At 50.0% G+C, this 15,572-nt stretch overlaps 1 protein-coding gene across 4 annotated transcripts in view; it reads right to left on the bottom strand.

Moving 5' to 3' along the window:
- ABCC1 (ATP binding cassette subfamily C member 1) overlaps positions 1-15,572 on the bottom strand; it is a 152,059-nt gene that overhangs the window by 87,660 nt on the left and 48,827 nt on the right. For all 4 annotated transcript variants that reach the window (XM_024984647.2, XM_024984648.2, XM_024984649.2 and 1 more), the window contains 3 exon segments: positions 12,681-12,806; positions 10,029-10,166; positions 8,735-8,860 (listed from right to left, as the gene is read on the bottom strand). In XM_024984647.2, the coding sequence (XP_024840415.1) occupies positions 8,735-8,860; positions 10,029-10,166; positions 12,681-12,806 (390 nt within the window).

Raw genomic sequence — 15,572 nt, 5'->3', positions numbered from 1 at the left:
AAAAATTTTTTTTTTCTTTTTGGCTGCACCACACGGCATGTAGCATCTTAGTTTCTCAACCAGAGCTGGAACCCATGCTCTCTGCAGTGGGAGCACAGAGTCGTAAGTATTGAACTGCCAGGGGGGTCCCCAGGTGCCTTTCTCCAACCTGCATAGAGACCCCAGTGCAAACTGTCAGGGTGTCAGACTTCTATGCCCAGGGGCCTCACAAATCCTGCCATTCCTTTGCGATCAGGCAAGCCTGGATGTGGATCAGGAATGAAACAGCCTAGGATGGAATGTTGCATCTCTAAGCCTTCCCTCTAAGCTCCTGCCTCCTTTCCCCCAAGTCCTTAGGAGGAAAGCTGTAGGATCTTATTTGGCGAGCTACTTTTTCTGCCCTCATCCTAAAGAAGCGATGCCCTCTCTTCTTGCTCTTTTTAGTTCTAGGGCCTGGTTGGAACTAACTGGGCTTGAGTGAGTCTGGGCAAAGCCTCTTTCCACTGCATGGATAAGTCCGACTTGTAAGCTGTTGTTACCATTCAGTCGCTAAGTCGAGTCTGACTCTTTGCATCCCCATGAACTGCAGCACACCAGGTTTCCTGGTCCTTCACTCTCTCTCTGAGTTTGCTCAGATTCATGTTTATTGAATCGATGATGCCATCCAACCATCTCATCCTTTGTCACCCCCTTCTCCTCTTGCCCTCAATCTTTCCCAGTATCAGGGTCTTTTCCAGTGAGTCGGTTCTTCACAGCAGGTGGCCCAAGTACTGGAGCTTCAGCTTCAGCATCAGTCCTTCCCATGAATATTCAGGACTGATTTCCTTTAGGATTGACTGGTTTGATCTCCCTGCTGTTCAAGGGACTCTCAATAGTCTTCTCCAGCACCACATTTAAAAGGCATTAATTCTTTAGCACTCAGGCCTCTTTATGGTCCAACTACCACATCCATACATGACTACTGGAAAAACCACAGTTTTGACTATACAGATCTTATTGCAATATTCAGGCTCAAATTGAAGAAAGTACAGAAATCTACTAGGCCATTCAGATATCACCTAAATCAAATTCCTTATGAGTATCCAGTGGAGCTGACAAATAGATTCAAGGGACTAGATCTGGTACACAGAGCGCATGAAACGTAGGTTGGTAATACTGTACAGGAGGTGGTGACCAAAAGCATCCCCAAGAAAAAGAAACACAAGAAGGCAAAGTGGTTGTCTGAGGAGCCCTTACAAATAGCCGAGAAAAGAAGAGAAGTGAAAGGCAAAGGAGAAAGGGGAAGATATACCCAGCTGAATGCAGAGTTTCAGAGAACAGCAAGGAGACTTGTAAGTAGCCAGTGAATCACTAAGTGGAGTTCTTCCCTGATGTCTTTTGTTAACATGGGTTTCACTTTTTCCAAGGATAATCCCTTATTGCCACAATGTTGATTTAAACAATGACAAAAAAAAATGTGTATTAATTTAAAATTAAACCCAGCCCAGACTGTTCTGGCCTGTCCCAATTTGGGGGGTGAGGAGGGTATTAAAATAAATGTTTAAGAAAAAAAAAAAAAAAGAATGAACCAACCTAGACTTATAATGCCGAGAAGGTAATGGCACCCCACACCAGTACTTTTGCCTGGAAAATCCCATGGATGGAGGAGCCTGGTAGGCTGCAGTCCATGGGGTCGCTAAGAGTCAGACATGACTGAGCGACTTCACTTGCACTTTTTACTTTCATTCATTGGAGAAGGAAATGGCAACCCACTCCAGTGTTCTTGCCTGGAGAATCCCAGAGACGGGGGAGCCTGGTGGGCTGCCGTCTACGGGGTCGCACAGAGTCAGACACGACTGAAGTGACTTAGCAGCAGCAGCAGCAGACTTATAACGATAGTTTTGTAAACATATAGTAAGTGAATCACTATGACGTGTATCTAGAACTGACAGTGTTGTGGGTCAATTATACTTCCGGTTTAAAAAAGGACATGTAGACATAGGACTCCAGTTGGTTCTGCCGTTGAAAAATATTTACAATTGCTATAATGCTGGAAACACTAGTTAGTGATATAATTTAACATATGATAAAATTGGGAGGAGAGGATGAGGAAGGAGAGGTGGAAGTATTCAGTCTTGGTCTCAACATTTATAAATTTAGTGTTAGTCACTCAGTCGTGTTCGATTCTTTGCAACCCCATAGACTGTAGCCCGCCAAGCTCCTCTGTCCATGGGGATTCTCCAGGCAAGAATACTGGAGTGGGTTGCCATTTCCTCCTCCAGGGGATCTTCCCAACCCAGGGATTGAACCTGGGTCTCCTGCATTGCAAGCAGATTCTTTACCATCTGAGCCACCAGGAAAGCTGCTTTTGGGGGGAATCCCCTGGAGGTCCAATGGTTAGGACTCTGTGATTTCACTGAGGGCCTGGGTTCAATCTCTGGTTGGGGGACTAAGATCCTGTAAGCCACGCAAGGATCCTGGTTGGTGTAGATCAGTCCCAAGAAAACCTGCTTTTTTCTTTTCCTTTTCTTCTGTCTGTATTAGACAACAGATGGTAATTAAACCTACTATAGTAATCATTTCACAATATATGTATATGAAACCATCAATGTTGCACACCTTAAGCTAAATCACAGATGTATGTCAAATATTCCTCAATAAAACTGGGGGTGGGGGAGGGGAGAAGGCTGCATAAGTGGAGATGAATTCAACCCCTTTATACCCAACTGTGCCCAGATGGAGTCCTACCTGAGACCACCGGGAGTGACGACGGCCCAGGGGCAGAGATTACTGCTCACTCTGACTAGTACAAATTCTACCCTGGGAGAGTCAACCCCGCCTTCCCCCCAGCCCAGATGCAGGTGAGGCTGGGTCAGCAACAGGAGCATTTCAGTTTCTAAGCTGCAGCATCTGGGAGTGTCCCCAAGTTCCTCTCCCCAGCCCTGCTCCCTCCCCGTGGATCCAGACATAGACTTTCAGATCACACTGGGCGGACAACGGGTCCCATCACCAGACAAGAAATTACGTAATTTGGGAGCCGGTTTCTGGAAGTCCCTATCTGACACGAGAGGCCTTATGTGATAACATAATCAGAGGTCTGAAGTAATCAAGAACTGATCGTTAAAGAAGAAGAAAAAAAAAGGAGGGCTGCTGGCCAAGGATCCGAGCAGCACTTCATTCAGCTGAAACCAAGCAGAGCTTTCTGCTCTAATGCACAAAGTGGAGAAGGCAAGGATGTTGGCTTGGGGCTTATGGGCCTCTGAGACTAAAATAGAGGAACTGCTGTCCCAGGAGGAAGGAGGCTTATTAATGACCGATCCCCCGTTCAGTGAAAACGAGATTAACTCAGGTGAAGGTGGATGAAGAGGAATAAGCTGTTCATACAGAGGGAGCTGTTCTTTGGCATCTTTACCTGGCACGGGAGGTTTAAACTAATTTGGCACAACAGCCCCAGGCGCTGGTTCTGGGAACTTGTCCCCCATGACCTCGCACAGGCCGCTCGGAAGACCCTGTGTGGGGCCCTTAGCCCTCAGCTCTTTCCATCAGAAATTCTCTGGGTGCCCCCGCCTTTCTGGTTTTGATTCTGCTTTTTAGTTCAGTTTTCTGCAGAGGACTCCAACTCGGCATGCCTAAATGCCCAGCCGTAAGAGATGCGTGAGCAGCAGTGTGGCTCAGACCAGAGGTTCTCAAACCCCGCCTCATCACCAGCATCTGCGGGCCTGGGGGGTTGTTAGAAACAGAAAGGCTTGGGCTCCACCCAGACCGACTGACTCAGAAGCTCTGCGGGGCAGGGGGGACCCAGCAATGATCTGAGTTGTAACAAGCCCTCCAGGTGATGCTGATGCCTGCTCAGGTATGAAGGGCTCACCCCCCGATCCAGCCCTATGAACTTAGGTGACACTACACCACCCTGAACTCAGCGTTCCCATCTGTAAAATGGGGGGAGACTCATAGTTCTACCTCAATGCTGGGTTGCTGTGAGGATTAAATAAATTAATTTTATTAACACAAGGCTGCTATTATTGATTAGAACCACCCGAACGTCTGACAGTAAGAAATCTGGTGATACAGTGTGTGACACTGGTGTTCTTTGTTTGTTCTGCTGCTTCTCAGCTATGCAAATCTCCTCCAGGCTCAGGACCACAGTTTCTTCTACCATAGCACACACACCACGTGTGCTTTTCCCATGAACTTGTCCGTTTTCTTTCCTCGGCTTTTGAACAGGGTCACTCTTCGGGACAGCATTCCTCTCAACCTGCCTGGGCTCCGGTAATGGTGCCACCAGCCTCCTGCACCCTCCTTTCAGCCAGAGGGATCATCCAAAAGAAGAGGGATCTTCCAACCTGAGTGTGTCACCCACCTCCAGCTGAGAAACTTTCCCTCAGATTATAATTCCAAGTCCATATGGTGACACTCAATTCTACCCTTGATCTTTCATGCTCAGCTCCCTGGCTCCCCTAACTTAGCCAAGCAGAAGGCCATGCAGTTCCCAAACACCCACAGATTCCATCACACCGCTGGGCCTGTGGACATGCTGTTTCCACCAGCAGGAGAACCTTCCCATCCATCTTCCAGCCTTCTACCCTACTGGCCCGAGGCATCCCCTCATCTGGATGCCAGCTCTGGGGCCCCGGGCTGACTTCAGGACCACTGGCTCCTTGCTCCTCCATAGCCCCCAGCACTTCCCTGCCTGGGAACCCTCTATCCATCCCACAGCACTGGCTTATTGGCCCTCTGCCTCCTCCTCCATCTCTTCTTTGGGGTGGTCAAGGTCTGTTCATTTCTAGGTACTCAGAGCCCAGCAGAGCCCCTGGCACAATGAAGTACTAAACGGTGGAGAAAGGAATTAGAAATGGAGTTTCCCATGTTCTCATTAACAGTCTATGCCCAGCAGTGGCCTCTGGGCTGCAAGGGGTAGGGCTGGCATGAAGGAACAGGAGGGGACTTCCTGGGGCTCCAGGGATATTCTGTCTCGACAGGAATTTGAGTTATCATTTGTCAGAACTCATCAAATGGGTAACTTAAGATTCAGGAATGTCACTATGTAATTTTACTTGAAGGAAGAAGAAAAAAAAAAAAAAACCCAAAATAGAACCATAAAGAGATATTGAGTTCTGGCTAATGATTCGCATGGTTAGGTGTGCGGATGAAGGATACTGGTGTTATTTCAAGGTCAGTTTTAAATACCAAAAATCTTAGCCGGCTGGCTGGCTAGACAGATACGTGATAAAAACAAGTTTAGCAAAATGTTAACTTGTAGGCAATCTAGCTGGCAGGTAGATGGCAAGTACTCACTGTATCTTCCAACTTTTCTGCAGGTTTGAAATGCTCCGTGTAAAATATTCCATATTTATGAAACAGGAATAAAAATACCTCTTCCACCAAATGAGCTGAGTAATTTTTAAGAATGTGCTAACCTGGTGCTTTTCCACCATGAACCAGCCAGGGATGTTGTGAAAACGAGACCCTGACTCAGCGGGACTCGGCAGGCCTGAGACTCTGCATTTCAAATGTGCATCTGTGGGGGTGCTGATGCTGCCGGTCCGAGGACCCCCACTGTGAGAAGTGGCAGTCGGGGGGGCGGGGGGGGGAGGCGGTCCACTACCTGCCACATTTGCTCCTGATGCCCCCAACTGCCGATGGCAACCCTGACCCCACGCCCTAAGTGGTAGCCTCGGGGCCAGAAGATCAAAAGATCTGACCCTGGGGACAGGCAGGAGCCCCAGAAAGCCCCCGAGGCCTGGGCCCTAGGCCTGCATGCGGAGGGGAGCGGCCCCGCCAGGAAGCAGGGCCAGGACACGGCTCTGAGTCACACATCGGGCACGGGGCCAGCTGGGGAGGACGGCGCTCGGTGACTCAGCAGGGGGAGTGGGCCGGCACCGCCAGCCCCACCTGACCCTGGGCTTGGCTGACCACTCTCGCTGAGGACAGGCGACATGTGACGGCTGCTCGGAGAACGGGACAGGGACTGGGGCTGGACCGGCCCCACTTTCCGGCTCCACTGTGATGCCAGCCCAGAGAGTGACAAGGGGACAGCAGAGGTGTCACCTGACATGTCCTCCTCCCAGGTCACAGGCCTCGGCTCTGGGGTGGGAGTGGGTCGGGGTGGCGGGTGGTGGGGGGCAGCTGGCATCAAACTGAGCCTCAACCCGTTTTCAAGGATGGTACACTAAGGAGGAGTGACTCGCTCCAAGTCAAATCCAAAAGTCACATAACTTGATCCCCAGTCTTCATCTCAGTCATGGTCGGCTGATCTGCCAACAGGATAATAAGCTTCCCTGGGGGCGAGAGGTAGAGAGTATTTTTCAAAGACAGCCAGGCATCACCTGCCATCTCACATGCTGGTCCTACAATGAGACCTGGCCACTCCAGGTCTAGAGTTCACTCTCTCAGAATACACACTCTCACAGACCAGCTGCCAGGCTGCAAGGAAGCCCAGGCAGCTGGGAGGAGATCACGTGGGGCCTTCAGCCAGGAGCCAGCACTAACCACATGACCTGTGAGCCTGGAAGCCTTCCAGCTGCTATCCAAGGGCCACTGCAGAAGAGACCCTCAGTGAGAACCACACGGCTGAGCCCAGCCAATGCCCAGGCCTGTGGAACATCCTAACGAAAGACTGTCGCCGTCCTGTGCCACTAAATTCAGGGTGGGTGTGTTAGGCAGTAACAAATAAGCCCAGCAGGGCACTGACCACATCTTTTCACACACTGCTGTGTCCCCAGAACCAAGCACCATATACAACCAATACCTAAGAATTATCTACTGAAGGGATAAAGGGACACAAGTGAAATTAAAGCCCAGGGTCTGCCTGCCTCCAAAACAAGTCTCTCCTCCTGTTACCACAATGCCATCAGACTGAGGCTCTAAGTCCCCAGGGTGGCAGGGCAGGCCCCACGCCCAGGAACTGCAGGAAGTTCAATGGGAGGAGGAAGTCAGCTCTGTGAGTCACCCCAGAGCGCACACACCCAGGAGAGAAGGGAAAGGAATTTTATCTGGATCCCAGAGGGGACCAGAAATCAGTAATTCCCCATAAAGCATCAGCAACAGTCCACAGCGAGCCTGAAGAATCGGAAGATCCGCACGTGGGCCTGTCTGCCTCCCACGGGCTCAGTTTAACCCCAGAGCACCCCAGGGTCTGCAGCCCCTCAGGGGGCTATGACTTGTTCCTTATGATCCCCAGCTCCACAGAAGAGCCTGATATCTACCCTCACCCGTGCACATCAACATCGATCAACAGCAGACATGAGAGCCAGAGACATCTGAGCCTCTCCTCTGTGCCAGGGAGGGGCCGGATCCCCTGGTGCCCACGCATGGCTGCTGCCCTTGTGAACTTTATACGTACACAACACACACACACAAACCCACAAAAACACACAAATGCGCACATTCACACACATCCACATGCATACATGTACATGTACACACCTCACGCATACACACCTATGTGCATAAACACACATATGAACACACACACACCCACACACACTTTGCTAATTTCTCCAATCCAGCTCCTCCTAGAGCAGGGAGATGGCAGAACAGGGCCTCTCCTAGGATGTGACATGCTCCCCAGTTTCTAAAGCTCACACTGGAGCATCACTGCCTCCTCTGAGCTGATGCTCCCACCCAGGTCCTTTCATCGCCCACAAAAGCAGCCACAGCCTTTTGCTGAGGTCCAGGCCAAACCCCACAGAACCACATCCAAAAACTGCTCCTACTGCAATTTCACCCATTAGCAGCTGACTAACCATGAACAATGCATCAGATGATTGCTCCAAAGGCTACCCATCCCTCTTGGAACAAAATCCAAACAGTTCACCAGGCCCAGAAGTGACTGTCCCACCTCTTGGAGGCCATCCCCAGCCTCCTCCTGCCTCTTGCAGCTCCAGCTGCTCCGGCCTTTCCTGCTGTGATGGCAACATTCATGGCAGCCCTGCCCCAGGGCCTCTGCACCTCAAACCTATCCCCTTGGATACCTGCCTGGCTGGCTCCCTCGCTCCTTCAGGTCTCTGCTCCAGTGAGGGGGATCGGGTAAGGTGGGCTTCCCTGATTGCTTTTATCAAAACCACACACAACCCCCAACCATCATCTCCCCCTCCTTTCTTTGCGTTTTTCTTCACAGCTTTAACCACCACCTAACTGGTAGGATATATATACTTGGGTCCTGGGCTACTGTTTGTGCCCCTGCCCATGAAAACATGAGCTCCAAGTGGCAAGAATTCTGCTTTATTCACTGCTACAGCCCTGTGCCCAGGTCAGAGCCTGGCACTCAGCCTGGATGGAAGAAGGGAGTGCGGGGGAGGAGGAAGGGAAATGGCATGGAGGGAAGCGGGGAGGAAGAAAGGAGGAGGACCAGGGTGATGAACAGCCACGTTCCTCCCACCAACAGAAGAGCGGCCACCCTAATGGCATTGACGCTGCCACAACACTTTTCTAGAAAACCTGGACAGTTAAGAACGCCTGTGGAATTTCCTGATATTTAAATGTTCATTCGTACTGTCTAAAACCACTATGCCCACCAAATGGGCTGGAAGACACAGCTGTTTACAACTAGGAATGGGACACCCTCCTTAAGTACCCTCCAGCCACGTCTGCGGCTTGGTTTTTCCATTGGTAAAGCAGGGAGGAAGACGTTACCTATGGCCAAGTGTTTGGGGAAGAGAGGATGAGCTCCCAGGTGGACGGTACTGGCTCATATCAGTGTAAGCTATACTGTGTCTTCTGCACACACCCACATGCACACATGCGTGTCTCTGTGCTCATCTGTGATCACACTTACGGGGTCGTTGATGGTTTCGGAGAACAGGGGCGAGCGGTCGGAGAAGCAGGACAACACGAGCTGGATCAGCACAAGGCTAAAGTAAATGTAGAAGGTGACGTCGCGAAAGACATCAACTCGGGCATCCTGCACAGGAGGGGAAGGAGGAGAAGGAGAAAAGATCACTTTCTAGAAGCAGCTGCAGGGGGCGGGTTATCTTCCGGGTTATCGCCCCTTCAAGATAAAGAAGACAGGTGTTTATATCATGGTGTGGTCCACTCTGCCTGGTCAGGGCAGCTGACATGGAGAGGAGCCCCAGGCTTGGGAGTGGATCAGACCTACCTTCAAGGCCTGGCTCAGCTCACACTGGCCATGGCCATGGGGCTTGATCAGCTTACTTAACCTCTCTGTGCCTCAGTTTCCCCACCGACAAACAGATCAGTGGCTCTCAACAGGAGCGGTAACTTTGCCTTCCAGTGAACATCTGGCAGTTTCTGGAGACACTTCTGTTCAGGGGTGGGAGGGCTACTGCCACGGCCCCTCAACATCCTGCAAAGCACAGGACAGCCCTCCCCCAAAACAAAAGGAAGACTCGGGCCCCAAACGCCAATCCCTGCTGAGGCTGAGACACCCTGCCAGGGTGACTGTGAGATGGCAGTAAGATTATTCACGAAAAAGACTCAGTCCCCGACCTAGCACTCTGAAAACACGAACTCAACAAATGGCAGCTGCCATCACTATTAAAGACCGCTGAAAGGTACATTGTAGGTGCTCAATAAACGTTTGGTCCCTCCTCCTTGCTTTGCCTAATGCCAGCTTCCGATTAGCCCGAAGGCAGCAGGGAACAGCGGGACAGTCTGAAATGACCCGCTCTTCACGACTCCTAGGAGCAGCAACAAGGGCCACTTCCCAGCCGGAGTGACACCAACGCAACGTGGGAACTAGTCCAGGGCCCCCCAGGGGCAGTCGCCCTGCAAACACCACTCCCCACACGGCTGCATTCCAGATGAAACACACAGAGAGCAGACCTGCTCGGCTGTCACCACTGACAGAGGCTCAAAGTATGGTGTGCATCTGCCTGCTGCTCCTGCCCCTGACAGAGGCACAGACAAATGGGGCTTGGAGGAAAGAAGATTCTAGAACTAAGGTTGCATGGGGGGAAGGGAAATCCCCAGGGAAGAAGCTGGACCCATGTGGTAGCCATTCTCTGGTTCCCAAGGAAATGCATGGTTTCCATGCGAGAAACCATGGAACAGAAGGAACAGGCATCTCCCGGGCACTGCTAAAGGAAGACATGGAACGAGGTCACACTTACCTCTTTTAAGGCAGTCATGATTTTGGATCTCAGGATGGCAAGGGCACACAGTAGGGCTATAAGCCAGAAAGTGAGCATGATCCCTGAGGACTGGACTCCCCTCCTTCTCTCGATCTGAATTAAAAAGGTAGCAAGCAGCTGGAAGAGAAAAGCATGCGACAAGAGTTGTCAGGAGAAGGTCGGGTCCCCACGGCCTCCCCAGTCTGGGGCCTGGCAGATGCAGGGCCCAGAGGAGGGCTGCCCCCAGGACGGTGGTAGCAGAATGGCCTGGCTCCAGTCCCAGCTCTGCTCTCGCCTCGCTGGGTGACCTTGGGCGTGTCACCAAACCTCTCTGAGCCTCTGCTGCCTCATCTGCAAAACAGAGTTGACAACAGTATTCATCTAGAAAGCCATGAGAATGTAACAAGATCCAGGAAGGGATGGAAAAGTTGGGAGCGGGAGGAGAGAGGGTGGCACGGGCAGGGAGCTCAGTTTATCACAGAAATCAGCACGCTTTTTCTTAAAGGACCAGAGAGTAAATATTTTAGGATTTGTGGGCCATGGAGATTCTTTCACAACCACTCCCATCTGCAGTGTAGCATGAAAGCAGCCTCCCATGAGACAGGGAAGAGTGGTTATGGTCACCTGCCAATAAAACTTTATTTACAAAAACAGGCTGCGCGCCACCCCCTGCTTTAGAGAAGGAAGTCCAGCCTGATGCAGTGGGCTCGTCTGCCTCGGGCAGCAGTGGTAACCGCTCTCCTTTACTGAGCCTCTCTTTGCTCTGCCTCTAGGACGCACTCACCTGCACTGACTCAGTGCAACCTGTTTTCAGCCCCAGTTTGCAGATCAGGAAACTTACTCAACCTGCTACAGACAGATACATAGTTGTCTTCACGGAACTTCATTAGAATGACGGTGAGGGGTGGATTCATTTCCTGGTACCCTGAGCTATGACTTCCGTTTTACATGTGACTCAGTGATGGAGGAGAAAGAACGATGAAACTACATTTCCTTGAAAGAAGGAGATGCCCCTGCCCTTCCGCAGACAGCCCTCTGAAGGCAGACCCCAATGCTGGCCACAGTCATGAACCCAACTCCCAAGGAGCTATGGGCACCCACAGCACTGCCCCTCAGCCCCCAGCTGCCAGAAACCTGGATGTCTGTTCTCATCCCCGGTCCTCTCGTCTCCTTCCCTCCCTGCAGCTCTCCATCAGCAACACACCTGGCTCTGCCACCAAGGCCACCCTCAGTTGACCCACCACTCACTCTGGTCTCAGCCTCCATGCCCCTGGCCCAGGTGCCCCTGGGCCCCTACTGGCCTCCCAGCTTCCACTCTTGCTCACAACCCATTCTCACCACTCTCAGCTCTTAAATAAGCACAGCCTGCCATGCCACACCTTTCCCTTTCGGGTGAGGGGTTTTAACCCAGGGTCCATGAGGCTCTGGATAGAAGCCAGGGGGTCCATGAACTCGGACGGGAAACAATCATAGCTTTGCTTTCCCTCATCAGCACCACCAATGACAACGGAAAGCAACAAAGCTCAATGGCACCAGCAGTGCCCGGGGCTCCGTCACCACTAGAAGTCACACCCGAAGACAAAAAGCGAAAGGCCTCTTCTCCAGCTACCGTGGATGCTGGGCTGCTGTCTGGAAACTAAGGAGGTCTCACACCTGCTGGTGGACCCTGAGTTGAGATGCACTGATAAAGAAGCCCATATTTTTGCTGTTTACTCTTTTGCAAACTGTGATTAAAGATAACCGGTTTCCCAGCCCAAATGTCCTGCAACTGAAGAATCTATACAGTCCATACAATCAAACACACTGAGCAATTGTGGAAAAAAATAAAATAAAATAAAGGTCTTTGGAACAGCAGAGGCTGAGAAGTCAGACTCCAACTGCTCCAGCCTGCATGGTTCCATGCACATGATTTTCTGGAAAAGGCAAAGTCACAGGGGCAGAAAATATAGCGGGAGTCGGGGAGTGGGGGAGGGCAAGGGCAGCATGACGGAGGTTTCGGGGGGCTATGAATTGTTGTGTTGCTGTGAATCTCCATTGTGGGCATGGTGCTTACCTGACAGTATCGGTTTATCAAAGCTCATCAATGGTTCAAGGAAAAAAGTGAATTTTACCCTATGCAAAATAAACCTCAAGTAAAAACATAAATGGACCTCATTGAGATCTTCATACATACACATATGTGTGTATGACTGGTTTCCTCCACAAACCTGTGTGTTTGATGATTTTAAGAACACTATTCTGAGACCAGACTGGCAAAGAAGAAAGGGGTGTGTGGCACAGAAAAGGTCTGGAAACCCAACTCTGGGACTGAAAAACAAGGCAAATCCCGCTCACCCTGCAGCTCAAGGTCCTTCAGAGTCAGCCCCCTGCCCTTCCAGTGCCCCTGCGCCCCTCCTCACTGCCTCTGCCCCAGCCACACCGGCCAACGCTCAGTCTCCCCTGCTCTGACCCCAGGACATTTGCACGTGCCGGTCTCGCCACTGTATCCTCCCTATCTCTAGCCCCTTCCACTTTAACATCCTGCTCATTCTTTACGCCTAAGTTCCATCATCCTTTCCTCCCTCCTCCCAACAACACCAAACCAAATTCACCCAAGACAGCCGTATTTCTACTGTAAGATCTTCTCATTTCCAAACGGCGGCCACTACTTACCATGGTGATGCCCAAGAGGGTTGGGCTGACCAGGAACACTGGGGCCAGGAGCTTGCCCATACTTCTTTCCCAGAAAGAGTAGAAGAGGTCTGCCCAGCAGACGATCCATAGCAAAAACCCCAAGGCCTGGAAGAGAAGTACATGCACATCTTACAATGGACAGCCCTGGAACTTCCCCCAGCATCCCTGCAAAAAGCTCAGCCTCGGAGGAACCGGCTACCCCCTAAACCATTGCCTGTGGTCTTCAGACACAGTATACATCCTCTGGGATCCAGTCAAGCCCTAGGCAGGGTGAGCCAGTATCCATGCCGTCCCATGCTGGTCTGTGTCTCCTCTGGACCCCAGCCATGACTCTGTCTGTCCTATTCTCCCCAGCACCTGAAGACTCAAGTCTCTGACTTATCGACATCCATGAACTACATGGGGGCCCTCACACGATGGCCATTCATCCAACAGTATTAAGCCAACCAAAATTTACTGGGGCCTACTATGGGCCACAGATGTGAAGGATAGAACGATGAATAAAACAGACAGAAGTCACTGCTTTCACAGAGCTGTGATTCCAGTGGATAGAACAGGCAAGAGACGAACCGAAAAATACACAGCATAACGCTAGAGAGGAATGAGTGGCATGAAAAGTGAAAGTGTTAGTCTCTCAGTGGTGCCTGACTCTTTATGAAACCATGGACTGTAGCTGCCCACCCCCAGGTTCCTCCATCTACGGAATTCTCCAGACAAGAATATTGGAGTGGGTAGCCATGCCTTTCTCCAGGGGATCTTCCCAACCCAGGGATGGAACCTGGGTCTCCTGCCTTGCAGGCAGATTCTTTACCATCTGAGCCATCAGGAAGAAGAAATAAAACAGATAAGATAGGGTGGTCAGAGAAGGCCTCTCCCATCAGGTGACATCTGGTGAAGAGCCAACGGTGACTACTTGAGGGAGAGAACAATTCGGGTAGAAGGCAAAGCAAGTGCAAAGGTCCTGAGGCAGAAATGTGTTCAGCAGGTTCATGCCTGCTGTGGCATGAGCCGTGGGTGTGACAGGAGGTGGCTTAAGAGGAGCCTGGAGCCACATGAAGCTGGGCCACTGAGCAGACGTCCAGGTTTTACTCCCTAGGATGAGAAGTTACTAGAGTGTTTCTCAGCAAGGCACAGACAAAATCTTACAGTTTTTTAAAAAATATTTTTATTTCTTTGGCTGTGCTTTGCCTTAGTTGTGGCATGTGGGATCTAGTTCCCCTAAGGGATTGAGCTCAGGGTCCCCTGCCCTGGGAGCATGGAGTCTTAGCCACTGGACCACCAGGGAAGTCCTCTGGTTTACACGTTAAAGGGAGAGGTTGCTCTCCATGAAAAGTACAAAGTGCTGCCAGAGGTCTAAGAGGAAGACACCAGATCCAGCTGAAGACAGGGGAGCAGACAGCATGGTGAGATGGGCTTGGAATGTGGTCTGACCAACGGTATCACAGGCAAGGGGACAGCTTCGGTAAAATCATTCAAGTTTACCTGTTTGCCAAGGGCTTATGGAAATCAATCTCGGGAAATGGGGCTTTAATAAAGGACAGAGAGACACATGCTAAGAGGAGAAAGTGGAATGCACACACACACACATACAGGATATATACATGCCCTTCATGTGTCTCCCCCAGAAAGCTCTTTCTTACAAGGGGCATACCAGCACCTGTAGAGTGGAGAAACAGACTCACTGACCAGATGACCAAAATTAAGCCCATCAATGAGGGGCATATGGATACCACGTGACCTTAGATGTACCCCAGAGAAGGACCCCGTGGCCCTTTTGTAGTTCTCCAGCCAGACAGGCATTAGTGAATCAAACCGTGAGAACACATGGTCCCAAGAGCCCAAGTTGAGAAACTGACTCTAAATTAACTGGCCCATGTTCTCCAAATATGTCAGCATGATAAAAAAAAAAAAAAAAATGGTGAAAAGTTCTTCCACAATAACAGAAAAATAAAGAAACAGTGTGACTAAGTGCAATGAATGACCCTGAATTGGGGGGAGGAGGAGGGGATGCTAGAAAGGACAAGCATCCTTGTCCCTTTTGGCAAGGGACAAAAGTGGAATATACATAGTAGTTTTCATTTTTTCTTTTAAAGTATTGTGTCCACGTTACATTTCCTACCTTTAATTGTGCTGTTGTTACATAACAGAATATCCTTTTTTCGATAAAACATACACTGAAGAAGGGGCAAAGAGGCATGGTGGATGCTAGCTTTTCTCAAATAATTCAGAAAAAAATAAATACTGTGTGTATACGGAGAGAGCAAAGAGAGTAAGAAGATGCTAAAATGTTAAATGTGGCAGAATGTTAAAAATCGGTGACTATAAATAATGGGTATTCAGGGCTGAGGGAGTATTTAATACTATCCTTGCAACCTTTCTGCAGTTTGAAACTATTTCAAGATTAAAAAAAATTTTTTTTTTTAATTAAAAAGACATCCTTGGTCAGGGAGGAAGACCTCCATATAATCTTGTGAGATAGATTATATCACCCCCACTGCAATCATGGGGAAACTGAGGCTCAGGGAGGTTAAGAAATTTGCTCAAGGAAAAAAAATTCTTAAAAAAAAAATTTCTTCCCATTTCTTTAATTTTGTATCTATATGGGATGGTGCATGTTCATTAAATTTACTGCGATAATCACTTCATGACCTATGTAAGTCAAATCATTGTGCTGTACACTTAAATTTAATACAGTGCTGTTTGTCAGTTAGATCTCAATAAAACTGGAAGAAGAAAGAAATTTGCTCAAGGTCATATAGCTAATAAGTGGCAATGCCAACATCTGAACCCACGTCTGAATTCAGAGCCCCGGGCTTTATTCACCACATTATTATTCTGTGTCCTAGTAAAAGGCAGCTCAGGGGAATTAAG

The sequence above is a fragment of the Bos taurus genome, chromosome 25 (genome assembly GCF_002263795.3).
Source record: "Bos taurus isolate L1 Dominette 01449 registration number 42190680 breed Hereford chromosome 25, ARS-UCD2.0, whole genome shotgun sequence".
In the NCBI taxonomy this organism is placed as follows: domain Eukaryota; kingdom Metazoa; phylum Chordata; class Mammalia; order Artiodactyla; family Bovidae; genus Bos; species Bos taurus.
Note: the sequence above shows the minus strand (reverse complement) of the source record. Positions and strands in the feature narration are given on the sequence as shown.